The sequence below is a fragment of the Adiantum capillus-veneris genome, chromosome 5 (assembly GCF_014529385.1).
Source record: "Adiantum capillus-veneris isolate H3 chromosome 5, ASM1452938v2, whole genome shotgun sequence".
Classification (NCBI taxonomy): Eukaryota; Viridiplantae; Streptophyta; class Polypodiopsida; order Polypodiales; family Pteridaceae; genus Adiantum; species Adiantum capillus-veneris.
In genome coordinates, this window is record NC_140935.1 from 173,961,986 (window position 1) to 173,976,969 (window position 14,984).

Genomic DNA, 14,984 nt, shown 5'->3' on the forward strand with positions numbered 1-14,984 from the left:
ATAGAAGAATGTCTCAACCGCTTTAACTGTAGCATCAATACCACGATGCCCTGTATACGGTGGGACATGACTCTCTTCTATAACTTTGCGTCGCAATGTCTTTGTGACACACAATCTGCCATGCATCATCATGAACCCGTCTTTAAGAAGATAGTGTTCATGACGTTGTCCATCCATTAGCTGCTCGAAGACCCTTGCAAAATCTTCATCATTTGCATACTGTTCTCTCATATCATCAAGTTCATGATGATAAGGAATTGACACAGCTGAAATTTGTGGCTTCCTTGACAAGGCATCAGCCACAACGTTCTTCTTGCCTTCCACATGCACAATCTGATAATGGAACATGGACAATATATTTGCCCATCACATATGCTTCTCAGATAACTTTGTTTGTGTCAAGAAGTATCGCAAGGTCTGATGGTCCGTTTGGACAACGAAATCTGCACCTAGCAGGTAGTGTTTCCAACTTAAGAGCGCATAAATCACAGCCAGTAACTCTTTCTCATAGACCTGCATGGTCATCTCTGGCCCTAGCAAAATTCTGCTCTGATAGGCTACTACCCTGCCATCTTGCATTAGCACTGCACCAATGCTACTACCACAGGCGTCACACTCGACCACAAATGACTTCCTAAGATCTGGCAACACAATGACTGGATCTGAAGTCATCTTTTCCTTTAAGAGATTAAAAGCTGAAATCTCGTTCTGTGCCCATCTAAAGGTGACTGCCTTCTTTTGAAGAGCATGTAGAGGTGAAGCAATCACAGCGAAATTTCGGATAAACCTTCTATAATAGGAGCATAGTCCCAAGAAACTTCGAACATCGTGCACCGTCTTCAAATCTGGCAATGACTTGATCGCTTCAACTTTTACACCATCCTTTGAGACAATGTGTCCCAGAAAGTGGATCTCTTCCAGAAAAAATTCACTTTTCTTTGCATTGATGAGCAACCTATGACTGCGTAGCTCTTCGAACACAATGGCCAAGTGATGCCTGTGCTCCTCTTCATTCTTTGAGTAGACTATCATGTCATCAAAGAATGTACCAACAAACTGCTGGTGTGGACGGAAAATTCTGTCCATCATCCTATTGAACGTAGCAGGAGCATTTGTGAGACCAAAGGGCATCACTAAAAATTCATAGAGGCCAAACGTCGTTCTAAAAGTAGTCTTGTGCACATCTTCTGATCTAATGCGGATCTGATGGTACCCACTCTTTACATCTATCCTGCTAAACATAGCTGCTCCTAATTTGTCCAGAATTTCATCAATTCTAGGTATAGGAAACCTATTCTTGATGGTATTCTTGTTCAGTGCACGGTAGTCGATGCACATACGCCATGAGCCATCCATTTTCTGCACCAACAACACTGGAGAACAAAATGGGGATGAACTGGGCTGAATCAGCCCCTTTTCTAACAGCTCCTGTACTTGGCCCATTATCTCTTTCTGTTGAGCCGCACTAACCCTGTACGGAGGCTTATTTGGTGGGCTACTGCCTAGCACCAAATCTATCGCATGGTCCTCGGGTCTCTCTGGCGGTAATTGAGACGGTAATGAATTGGAAAAACAGTCACTATACTGTTGTAAAAACATTGACCTTTCTTTATCTAGCACAGATAAATTTGATTCATCACAATCTGACACTTCACGTGCAAAAACCAAGTACACAGAAAGATGCTTTTTCATTACAGAAGTAATAGCAAAAGCTGATACAGTGGGAATAGACTCCCCTTTAAGCTTTACATCCAGAATGTGAGTCTTTCCCCTGCTCTGTACAGTGATCTTTTTGTTGTAGGCATCCATGATTCCCTGTACACGAAATAACCAAGGAATACCTAACAACACATCACATCCGTCCAGTGGCATGATGTAAAATTCTTCAGCGTCTACATAGGACTTGATATGTAGGCGCAACTTTCCGATGATGGGTGTCACAGCCTCTGTATGGCTAGGACATGCCAAACCTGCCTCTGCTGTATACCCCATCTCTTCAGGTCTGATTCCCAACTTTGAAGCCAATTCTGTGGAAATGAAGTTTGCTTTGGCACCTGGATCAAAGAAGATAAGGACTGTTTGATCCCTGACCTTTCCCCATGCTCTGCAAAGCTCACTTGCATCTGAATTTGGCTTATCGCGCACCATATCCGGCACTAGACCAGCCATGGGCTTCTTTCCTTTCTTGTCCTCCTTGTCTTCAAAATCAGCTGGCCTTTTCTTTGTAGGACAATTGTAAGCAATGTGGCCAGGCTGCTCACAAATGAAGCATTTGTTCTCTGACCTCAGGACCTTCTTTTGCTCTTCCGACTTGCGAAGAAAACGTCTTTTCCATTTCTTTGCTGGTCCCTTTTTTGATTCAGCCGTAGCTTTGCCTTTCCCTGCATTGGCTGGCTCCTGAGTCCCTTTAGGAACCTCATTGGGAACATGCTTCTTCGCTGAATTTTTCTTGGCTGATCCTTCCTTGACGCCAGTATTGAATTCACAATCTTCTCCCTTGAGCAAACCATTGTCAGTGTTTGCTACCTCGATGAGCTACGTCAAAGGTCTTCGTGCAGTACTTTCTCAATCCTTTGGGTAGGCCACAACAGTATTTTTCAATCTGTTCTGTCAATGGCACAAACCTATAGGAAGTTACTGGAAGTAGAGCTTTCCAAAACTTCCGATTATAATCATCCAGATTCTTGCAAGTGGCAGCATTAAGCTGGTGCCATTCTGTCATGACATCTGCTTCAAAGTCATCAAATAACCATGCTGCTGCAAAAATCTGCTTGAAGTAAATCCATGTGGACGGAGCTTGCCCTTGAAGCAATAAAGTTGTCCACCATTGTCCCGCATTGCCTGTCAAGAAAGTGACTGCCTTGCGGACCTTTGAAGCCTCTGTAAAGTTTCCCCTTGCATAGGCCTTGTCAAACTACTGGAGGAATGAGAGAGCCTTCTTCCTGTCATCAAACCCTGTAAAGGTCGTGAAAGTCACACCTTTGCCACCTTCTTTGTACAAAGTTGGCCTCTCCAGCCGGCGTTAAATTGTCATATGGAAGTGACTGAAACATGGGAACACTGTTAGGGTTCATTTGTGTTCCCTGGCCGCTATTAAGTTGACCTGGAAATGCCATATTTGGCTACTGATTTGTAATTCCAGCCATACCAAAATTTGCCTGTGGCATCCCAAATTGGCCATGAGTGCTTTGAAACCCTGGTAGCATGCCCGTGACACCATACATGGGGTTAGGCATCATCATTTGAGCACCCCCGAACACTGTTCCTGGCGTGTAAAACTGATTTCCAGGTGCATGACCAGCCATGCTCTGGAATACCGATCCACCTCCAAAATAGCCAAGGTGTACTGAAGGTGGTGAGAAGACCTGTTGCATAGCCTGTAGGTTGCTTCCCTGCCCATTAGAACCAGCTATAGGCTGCTGAAAGGTGGCGGGCTGAACTGGTACAGCTTGAAAGACTGGCATCTCAGCCACCTGTTCTTGCACCTTAGGCATAGGTTGTGGAGACTGCATGTTCTCCGTCAAGTGTACAGGTGTTTCCATTGACTGTGCAGTATGAATCACCTGTACTCGAGCCTTCACAGCTTTTGAATATGATCCAGTGACCCAACATGCTGAGACGGAAGAGGAGGTTGCAGAAAGACTAAAAACCTCGGGTTCTGCATTACTTGTGTAAACATAGCCACAGCAGTAGCCAACTGGGTCCTGAATATATCATCATCCGTCTGTGGTGGTCTTGAAGACTCACCCACTTCATGTGTCTGTTGACCCTGTGAAGAGGAAACCTCTTCAGTCACATCATCTGGTCTGTCAGCCATAATTGCAATTCCTTGTGTCTGGTCTATGATCCCCTGTGTCTTCAAGCCCAAACTGACCAAGGCTCACTTCTATGGGAAAAAGTGATTTAATCCCGTCGATGGAACCATGAAACCGGCCTGTTCAATCCAAAAAAGGGCGGTAGACTTTAGACTTAAACCTTATTTGCTTTCACCCATTTAATTTGTCGCCCACTTTACCTGTACTTTCAAGACACAACAAAGGGGAAAGGGATACACGCTGCTAGAATGCACCTGTATGAGAAGACCGACACCAGATTGGCCCCTAACTTAGGCGCCCCTTTCGGTATTTCTTTATTGTTTAAAAGAGGGAATAAACGTTGTGGTTCCCTACAAGCTGCCCCACACAAGCCTGGCTGAATTTCAACTGTTCCGGCCCGATTTCGGCAGCATAACTGTACTGGACACTTCACAGTCAGTATTCCCACGCATTAAATGACTTTCCTGACGCATACAGGCACTTTGCAAAACCTGGCGAGAATCTGCAGCACGCTGAATTCTCTGTTTTCAGCCCCGAAAATGCGCCAGATCACCTGTACAGCGGTCCCCTCGCGTCCCCAAACCTCCTGGGGGTATTAGGGACCGTTTAGGGCCAAAACCCTAAACCTGCAAAAATACACAGCAGACTGTAATTTACTGTTTTGGGCTCCGTTTCGCGTGCCGGTCGCATCTGTAGCAAGTCCTCGAGCTCCCGCACCTGTAGGACTACTTGCCCTTTGAATCGGACGAGATTTCTGACGTGAAACCTCTCCGAATTCACCTGTACCTGCGGGGGATTAGCCGCTAGCTAATCCAGTACCTGTGCAAGAGGCTCTTGCCTCGGCAATCACGCATGAACCCACACAACTGTACATTGGTCAATTCAAAAGCCCACTAGTGGGGCATAACATACTGCCATAGGGGAGAGAGAGGGTAGTGCGTAGCGTGCAGGGCATCACTCCTGGCACCGCATTGTACATAGGAGGGAAAGGAAGCACTCCATAGCTCTTAACCTGTGACAAAATCTGCAAATGAGCCTCTCCCAGCTTAAAATTCAGCGCCACTTCTTCCTTGAGGAGGCAAGTGCACAGAAATGTGCCACTTGGCACATTTACAAGCATTTTCCCGTTTCGGGTTCACCGCTTAAAAATATCCTGACCGGTTGCCCAGTTGACTTCGCGGCAGAGTAATAAAATGTTCCGGTCCCAAAATAGCGGTTCCCTAAATTTTAGGAGATGTTGCCATTGTATCTTTCTAGGTCATCTGACCCCCTTTGTACACTGCAGCCACACCCAGAACTGAAATGTAGCCTCTGTAGCAAAGGATTCCACTTTGGCTAGTCAATGACCCCACTTTGGCTAACCATAGTCCTTGTCCAACCTTAGTGCTCTCTTGCCCTCAGGCCTGGAGTCCCTCTGGACAGTTCCACACTAGCTATGCAATGCAGGGCAGTTAGATTTCCCGAGGGGTGTTTCCAAAAAGTGAAAGTAAATAAATAATAAGAAAGAAATCAACAAAAAGGATAGATAGTAGTCACACGCTGGTGACAAGGTCAGCGCCCGCATTCACATACGGCCAGGAGACAGTGGAGTATACAGATGCTTACACTTACCTTGGAGTGGGTTTTAGTGGACCAGCATTTTCACTGAGGAGAGCAACAGAGACTAGATTGACCAGAGCCCATGCAGCATTGGGCAGATTGGAGAAGATGTGTTCACAGGTTCAGTTTCAGGAGCCTCGGACGAAGCTCTGGCTATTTGACACTTTAGTGGCGTCTGCATTGCTCTATGGAGCTGAGATATGGGGACCTTCATTGGATCATCACGGAAGGACAGGTCGCACTGATGGGTGGGGGGACATGGAGAAGCCTTTGGTCTCTATGATCTCGCGCCTCGTTAGAGCCAAGGCTTCAGTACCACATGACAGTATCCGAACAGACCTAGCTGCTCCCCCACTAGTAGTCAAGGCACTTATCAGATCTGTCTCCTTCATACACCACATCTGGGAACTCCCCAGAGACAGATATGCCCGCCTTGCACTTGAATCCTCTGGACAGTTAACCATGCAGGGAGATACAGCATGCTGGTATGGTGAAATGACATCATGGTTTCAGGCGCATGGGTTCAGCATAGACAGATTGCCCCCCTTCCAGTACTCATTAGAGGCACCCTCTCTGACTCTTACACAGTCCGAGATCACCAGGCTCATCCGACAGGAACTGGCTCAGCTAGACATCAGGAGGAAATGGATACAGCCAGCACAGGAGCTGGGCACAAAGATGGCTTTCTACAGAGAGCATCTTCTCCAGCTTACAAAGGACGGTTTTGTGACGAGGCCCAGATACATGGACACTCACTTGTGTCATGGGATACGATGTGCTATTGGCCAGATACGCACATCTTCACACCAGCTGCGGATCGAGACTGGGAGATACAGTGGAGTACTAGCAGAGGCCAGGACATGCCCCCTGTGTGGCATGGAGCCAGAGACAGAGTTGCACTACACATGCCACTGCCCCGTCTACTACGAGATACGAGGCCGCTTCCACTGCTTGTTTAGAGAGGGTTTTGGACCACTCTCTAGAGTCATGCAGTACGAGGATCAGAGATGCTTGGGTTTGTTTCTACTCGAGCTGTGCCAACACAGAGAGAGCTTGATGAGAGGAGAGGCTAGCCAGTCTCAGAGACACATCACAGACTTCTTTAGAGCAGACACTGGACACCCGGAGGAGCTACTACCACAGCAGAGCTCGTCGCCTCACACCAGGGGCACACTGATCGACGGGGCGACCGAGCTGGGGAGATCCAGACGCCCACGACTGCGGAGGACCACACAGCATCGACGAAGGCTGCATCAGAGGATTCGGAGCACTTTGGCCTGACATGCACGACGCCCGGTCGGACTACTGACCATGGAGGAGATTGGTGAGATCCGCCAGTGACCGATGCTGGATCTCTTGTGATTTAGCTACCCCAGCTAGCTGCTCTGCCCCGTTCACACCTAGCAGTCCAGGATTCCATAGTATATTTGTTTTGTCATTTTGTTACTCTGACTTTGTATCAGACCTACCACATTGTAACTTTTTGGTCTCATAGGTCACTTTGGCCTTTTGAAGACGTTAATATAACATTCTCTCTCTCTCTCTCTCTCTCTCTCTCTCTCTCTCTCTCTCTCTCTCTCTCTCTCTCTCTCTCTCTCTCTCTCTCTCTCTCTCTCTCTCTCTCTGTTTTAAGAATCATAAATTAAGGTCATCTATAACATTTCCTAGTGTCACATAAGTTTTGCAAGCAATGTATCCTCTATATGTCTCTCTTTATAGCAATTGTATGGATCATAACATATGTTTTGAAATGAGGAACTATAAGAAAGTCATTTCTTTAAACATGTAGTGAGCGCATATCCCACAGCTACAAAGACACAGAGATCAGAATGTGGATTCCAACTTACACTCGTTAGAAGCGCTACTTTGTCAGGTTGACTGTCACATGTCAAAAAAAAGACACTGCCAACAGGTTGTCCATCATGTGGCCTTAGAACAGCAAGCGGATTTGCCTTGCAGTCTTCCCAAAATCGAACCTGCTATAGCACAAATCATCCAAAGCTTAAAACAGACGAAGCAGACCCTTCAATTGTCTGCAAAAAGTACTCTCAATTAGAGATAAAATCACAAGCTGACCATTCCGTCATTACAAGCAGAGGCGATGTATAGAGCATCTTCTATAATAATGGATAAATCTGTGACTTCAGCATCATGCTGTCCAATGCACGATATGCCCTCGAGGAGGTTAGCAGCCGAGCAGCTCAAGAATGCTTTCTCTGACAAGTTCAATTGAGATGCTCTACTCTGTGCTTTCTCTATGTCAATCTTAAAGATATGATTGCTCATGCACACGACCAAGATTTCCTGCGGAAGATATGACACCATCAAAAAAGCCAGCCATAGGCCGAAACTCGTAAGCACTTTACACAAGCCAATCTTGGGTACCCAAAAAAGAATTCTGTCCTCCAAATAGCTAGTTAACCTCATAGGTTCAAATTCATAATGCACAATTGACATTTCTCACACGTGTCCACGTGACCAAACAGAGCAGAATCAACCAAGCCATTCTCATTCTGTACGAACAAAGTGAATGTTCATCAAAACTTAATTTGGATAAGTCATATATGTGTTACAAGCATCAAATATTGTGACTCTCTTTTTCTAGGCAGGAGAAAGAAGATGCTCAGAACAATAACTGAGCCCTTACACTATCAAGAATGGCAAAGACAAGCTCTACAAAGGCCACAAGCCTTACGGAACATTCAAAAAATGTTATCTGAGGATTCTGACATGCTTTTACGGCCTAGAAAAAAGGCCAAATAACTGAGATAAAAAGCTGGTGGAATGGCAACGCTAAGCTCCAGAAATGCAATCAGTCTTACAAAACAATGATAACCCACTTGGAAATTCTCCAATTTTTGACATGCTTTCCAGGATTGAAACGGCTCAGAAATAACTTTGGAACGAGGAATTTTAGTTTAGGTCACCCAGATGGGGGGAAACAGGGCCTGGAACAGCAAATAAAGCAGGGAACCTATCTCATCCCCAATCCCCCAATTGAACCCCAAAAATAATGGACAATGATGAGATTGTTAGTCAGGTGCTATAGGTTGTGGCTGGAAATGCTTTGATTGGCATGCATGTGCTGTACTTTTTGAGGGTGCAATAAGTTCTCTGGGAGCTTCCTGTCCAGGATGCTGTCTCTTGGAACAGGCTTGGAATCTCCTTGGAATGCATTTATTTCAGTGTAAAACATGGAGTGGAACAGCAGGTAAAGTAGGGATCAGCCCTTCCTCATCCTCAAGCCCCCCAAAAAATAATGGGCAAATAAATTCATGATGAGAATGTTAGTCAACTGCTCTGGCAATGCTTTATTTGGCATGCATGTGCTGTACTTTTGAAGGGGCAACAAAATTTGTGGGAGCTTCCTGTCCAGAATGCTGTCTCTTGGAATGGGCTTGGAATGCATTTAAACTTTTATTGCAGTATAAAACATGGCCTGGAACAACAGATAAAGGTCGGATAAGCCCTACCTCATCTCCAAGTCCCCCATTTCAACCCCCAATAAATCAGTCCCAAAAAGCTAAGTCTGACCCAAAAAGTAGGCAAAAGGGGTGTATAGGAGCAAAAACAGACAAAGAAGCTCCGAATTCTATAGAATATGTGAGGCAGCTGCTATTTGTAAGCAGAAACATCTCTCCTTGTCAGTTGTGGCTCTCTTCCTCTCTTGCTTAGTTAGGAGTATGCTTACAGTCTTCTGCTTCTCATACCTCTTTTGCCTCCTGCTACTACTACTATTCTCTGGTATACTAGTTACTGGAGCAGAGAAGACCGTGAGCCTTCAAGTTTCTGTAGCCAAGAAGAAGTTTCGCCATAGCCACACAACCATGATAATGAAACTTAGCTTTCATCTAGCTATCTGTCCTCCTCTATGCAGGCACGGCACTCTTAAGCTCTGGCAGGTTCAAGTCCTTGAAAGTGAGACCCCAGCATTAATCCCTGGCAATGCTTTCTGAGCAGCAAATCTATCGGTTTGGGAAATTCTAATGCCTTCGCCATTATCTGAAGCCCCAAGCTTCATGCTACTTGCCATGCATGCAAGAACTCCTCTTTCAATACAGCTCTCATTATGGCACAAATCGATCTAACGGTACTAATTAGCTTGCCTCCAGTCTGAGTTTATATCTGATTACAGAATATGGAGGTTGTGGAGCCTATTCTCCACCGAACCCCCTCTACCGTCTAAGATAAGCTTCATAACCCCCCACTATATATAAATAGAAGTAACTTTTCAAATGTAACAAATCTGCTTGGTATATTTGACATCAGACCCTGAGAAGGAATCATGTGCGTGAGGCACCACTGTGAAGGATCCACTCGTGCGAGTCACCCACAGTATGAACAGTCTCCAGCTTTTGAGTCATAAAAAGGGCACCCTTGCGTATCACTTCAAAGTGCACAAGGGCAAGGCTTGTTCCGTTGATGCTGAGTAGACAGTCATATTTGCTGTGGCCTATGTCCCAGAACAGAAGATTCGCCTCTTTCGAATTGACAAAAGAGTCAAGCACTGATGATTTTGAAAGAGATTGGCTGGTAAAACTTCTGGTAAGACCAATGAGGGAACGGTTAATTGATCCTCCAGTCTGGAATCTGCATAGAGAATTTCATGCAAGGGCCATAGATGGTAGGTTTCTTTCAAATCCTGGAACAGGTCAGCTTAAGCATCTGTGCAGAACACTACCAGGTTTTTGGAGTACCTTGTGAACTAATAGAAGAGCTACAAGATGTCCAGGTTAACATCAAAGTTAGGGTGGGTTCAGACGATGCAGCGGAAAAGATTACCACAGGGGCATTCACTGTGCATGGAGAGAGCTAAATGGCTGCAGCGAAACCAGCCTTTACTCCGGGCCCGCTATAGATCTTCTGACCTCCCCCCCTTCTCGGAAGAAGTGCTTGTCTCTCTGAGCACCCTTCCGCCTTCAGAGCTCTTCAGACGACGTGCTGGCAGCTGCAATCAAAGGTGCTCTACCACAGGGCTCATCTAAACCCAGCCTTATATAACACCTATGATGGTCAGGTACCTTATGTGTTCACTACTAGCCCTGCCTAAATTTTCCACTATCAACAGATATATATTGACCTCTTTCTGTAAGTTGTGCAGATTTTTCTGTTATCTCTATAGAGATTGAGGCCAGACTTGACATTTTCTTGCACTCTTCTGCCTTCAGAGCTCTTCAGACAACGCGCTGGCAGCTGCAAGCAAAGGTGCTCTACCACAGGGCTCATCTAAACCCAGCCTTATATAACACCTATGATGGTCAGATATCTTATGTGTTCACTACTGGCCCTGCCTAAATTTTCCACTATCAACAGATATATATAGACCTCTTTCAGTATAGTTGTGCAGATTTTTTCTGTTATCTCTATAGAGATTGAGGCCAGACTTGACATTCTCGCCCTGTTGCCTTACTACATGAGGATTTGAATTTCATAACTCCGATATCCAACTTTTCTCGTGTAGAAGAATTGGCACTGTGGCTACAGAAAGGGAATATTCAGATATTGTTACTAACATTCGGCATGCCATTTCACAATTTGGAGAGTTGGAAGTTTTGAGCAACAGAAGCTTTTCATTCCCTAGTTGGCCTCTCCCATCCCGTCATTCACCTTTCGCCTTTGGGAATTCGCCTTTCATGGCATTTTTTTACATAATCTACGTTAAGTCTAAAAACATTTCAGCGCATAACTTCCAGTCGCCTACAACCCATCAAAGTACCAAAATCATAGACAAGGAGAATTGCAGGATTGCAAGGCAGTAGCCCTTAGCATCTTCTTCTGGTGGCAGCAGTGAACATAGGTCCTGACTATGAGCCTAGTTTGGAGCATCAATAGTTCAACAGCTTCTTCTTCTTCACCGTCACTAGTGTTCTTGTAGAGTCAGTAGATAGCTATACCACCACTCTCTGGAACTGAGTGGCCTTGTGGCGGGCAACCTCGGGCTACAGTGTCACTTGCACGGGAAAGGCAGTATAGTTGGAACTTGGTCTTAGGTTCACACGGTGGACTGCTGCCTAGAGAGTGACACGTGGCAGACTCAAGGAGTGGCGGTCTAGAGGACAACGTGGCCAATTCATCCCCGCCACAGTTTGGAGATAGGTGGAGCTGGACTGTCAAGGATATTTGAATTAGCCGTTGGCTGCCCTTTATATCGTATATATGGTTAATTTGCTTCAGTTTTGTATGTTGTTCTAGACGTTGAGAGTCATGAGTCTTGAGTCCTGGGCCTAGAGCTAAGTGTGCTGCCGGCCAGAGTCTGTACTCATTCATGAGTTAGTCGAGTTCCATTGAGTTTGGAGTTTATTGTTGTGTCTTTGAGTTTGTTTGGTTCCATTGCCCTATTGTCTTGTGTTTCTATTCTTTTGGAGTGAGGTTTCTTGCACATTGCACTGAGGAGCATCCACAATAGAGAGCACGACATAGTTTCCCTAGTACAATCCAAGTTCAGTAAAATGGAGGTAATGGAGGATAATCGGATCAACAAAAGAATGGCCATGTCCTCCAAGTTCATTGACTCCCTTTTGAAAAGTATCTGCTGTTGAGTGTGCGCCTCTTGTTGATATGTGTCGACTTTGGCAGATCCAAGTTTGTGAACTACACTTTCAAAGAGATGGTGACACACTCATAGAACGGTGCGAAGTGGTTCCAAACTCTATTCCCTCATTCCTCATTGTCTTTACATGACAAACACTTGTGATGCATAGTTTAGTATGATACTCATAGAATTGTGCGAAGTGGTTCCAAACTCTATTCCTCATTCCTCATTGTCTTTACATGACAAACACTTGTGATCTATAGTTTAGTATGATAAAGGGCCACACACAATCATTGATATGGCCTCCAAAATCCCCCACTTCCTTCAAAGCCATCTTCCTTGATCTCCTTTCTGATGAAACTCGCCAAGATAATAGAGGTTAAAAATCGCCATATCAAAACCTTCCCTTGTTATTATCCAATTGGTGATCGGTTGGGATTCTTTATAACCGGCCTGTACAACGTAGAGGGCGGTACTATTTCAATTACCTGTTAACTTTACACAGAGCACTGAGAAGGGAAGAGAACACAGTTGCGTCCAGCGACTAGAATGTCACTGCGCACACGAGACCGACACCCTGTAGGCCCCAAAGACTGGCGCCCCTTTCGGTATTTCTTTATTCAAATTAAGGTAGACGATCCGACCACTTAGCACAAGCTTTCACAAAGCTGTCCAAACCTGGCGAGGGCTGAAAACGCAGGTTTTCAACCGGATTTCGACAGCATAACGGCACAAAAACCCCTGTAGGTCAAAAACACCTGTCTAGGACGGATTCCCTCGATATCTGGAAGCTTTCTGGTGAGCTGTCACAGAAATTCAGCGGGCTGTAATTCTCTGTTTTTCACTGCCGGGAGCCCAAAAGCCTATACACGCATCCCGAGGCTCTCACGAGGCTCCCCCGATGTTCCCTTGCAGTTTAGGTGCGAAACCCTAAACCTGCAGAAAAACACAGCAGGCTATAATTCCCTGTTTCGGATCGTTTTTAGCGGAGCGAACACGCCTACGCGTGTCCCAAGGGCTCCCGCACGCAATGGGACAGTTCCCCTGTGAATTGGACGAGTTTTCACGCGAGAAAACTCTCCAAACTCGCAATCTTTCGTGATGGAAATGTGCGTACCTGTGGGGGATTAGCAATTAGCTAATCCGGTTCCTGTTCAGAAGGCTCTTGCCTTGGCAAACGCGCATAAACCCCCAGATCAGTACATAGGTCAAATGAGAAGCCCACTAGTGGGGCATAACATATTGTACGTAGGGAAGAAAGAGAGCAGTATGTAGCGTGTGGGGCATCACTCCCGTCACCATACTGTGCATAGAGGGCAAGGTAAGCATTCCATAGCTTCTGTACCTGCTACAATCCACCTAAGGCTGAAAATGGCGCCCCCTTTGTTGATATGCAGCTCGTTTTTGCCTCCCAGAGTGGCAGAATCGCTCACAGGCTGACACGTCGCCCAGTTTCCGAGTTTGGGCTTTCCCTGCTAAAAATATCTCAACTGGTGCGTCAGTTGACTTGGCAGCAGAGCAATAGAATGTTCCCCTTGTCATTCCAGAGCTAATGACGCGAACACATTTTCCAGTCAAAAATAGCAGTTCCCTAAATTTTAGGAGATGCTTCCATGGCGTCCCTATCGGTCTCCTGACCATCATTGAAGACTATCATTTGACCAACATCTACAATGTGGGTTAATTTACTGGCCCCTTTCAACTTATAAAGTTGCAGTGACTTGACGAGTGGCCCAAATTCCAGTTTGGCGCACACGAGCTTCCATACTCATCAGAATTCAGTGCTAACTGGCCCGGGCAGTCCCTGTCTGACCAGCCTAGATCCCCGATGTGAGAAACCCATTTGGCTGCAGCCGTTTCACACTGGCCATGCAATGTCCACTTGCACCTTTTCAAAGGTTCCGGGACAAACAAGTAAAAAAAATAAAAAAAATATATCTAATACTTATTTACGGAAGGCAACAGGAAAAATACACCTCCTGGTGACACACCCTACCCTTGAAATACTGCAAGCGACCTCGCTTGCATGCCAATAATACATGCGGATATCTCCTGATATCACATATATTCTATGATGGGAATCCAAGATATACATGCTTCCGAAAATGTAGCGTTGGACGATTAAACAATCCCACCAACCTGGCTACGACACATATATCAAGCATAGAAGTCTTCTAGTGTACTCTTGAGCACAAACTTCTCTAGCTAAATTCTATATGGAAAGAGTAGATACAATTTCTTAACTACTCTCTTGAGCATCATGAACCATGCTCTTGCCTTGCTCCAAAAAGGCTGCATCAAGTCACTGTGGGTTCCATCTGAAAGGCTTCAAGATACAATTGCAATAGCTGAGGTGAATCAACCAATTCAGACTCTTCCATCCATTTGGCATCTAACGATGGATAGTTCTTGAACTTCACCAAATAGCGTCTTGCAACTTTTCCTCTAACCTTTCTTTCTTTATGTGCCAATATCTGTTCAGGAACAAGGATTTCATCCAATTCTTCCACTTCGGGTTGTTCCTCATCAAGCATATTCTCTGGCACATCACCAACAAAGGGCCTTAGAAGGCTGACATGAAAAGCATTATGTATTTTCCAGCCTTCTGGTAGCTTTAACCTGTAAGCTACATCGCTGATCTTTTCTGAAATCTGAAAAGGACCATAATATCGCATACTGAGCTTAGGAAACAAGCGTTCCTTGCCTTTCCTTTTCCTTAACCTGGCCTTTTCAAAGCGCAAAAGTACCCAATCACCAAGTGAAAATACAAGTTCACGACGGTGACGATCAGCAGCTTTCTTTTGCTTAGCCTGAGTCTTCTCAAGAGCAATCTTTATCTTCCTGTATGTTTCATCCATATCTTGCACATACTTATCTGCCTCAAATATCTTGTCCTTAGTCTGCAAAATGGGCGGGACTTTCTTCCCTCCTTTCCATGCATCATGAGAAAGTCATTCTTAAGCATGTAGTGCTCATGATGTTGCCCATCAACAAGCTGGTCATAGATCCTTGAAAAATCTGAATCTTCAGCATATTGT

General features: G+C 45.3%; 1 protein-coding gene across 3 annotated transcripts in view; it reads right to left on the reverse strand.

Moving 5' to 3' along the window:
• The window catches only part of LOC147458578 (enhancer of mRNA-decapping protein 4-like), a 126,692-nt gene that overhangs the window by 93,104 nt on the left and 18,604 nt on the right, over nt 1-14,984 (reverse strand). For all 3 annotated transcript variants that reach the window (XM_086513238.1, XM_086513236.1, XM_086513239.1), the window contains exons 4-5: nt 7,491-7,718; nt 7,262-7,390 (exon numbers count right to left, since the gene is read on the reverse strand). In XM_086513238.1, the coding sequence (XP_086369364.1) occupies nt 7,262-7,390; nt 7,491-7,718 (357 nt within the window). The remainder of the gene's footprint in view (nt 1-7,261; nt 7,391-7,490; nt 7,719-14,984) is intronic.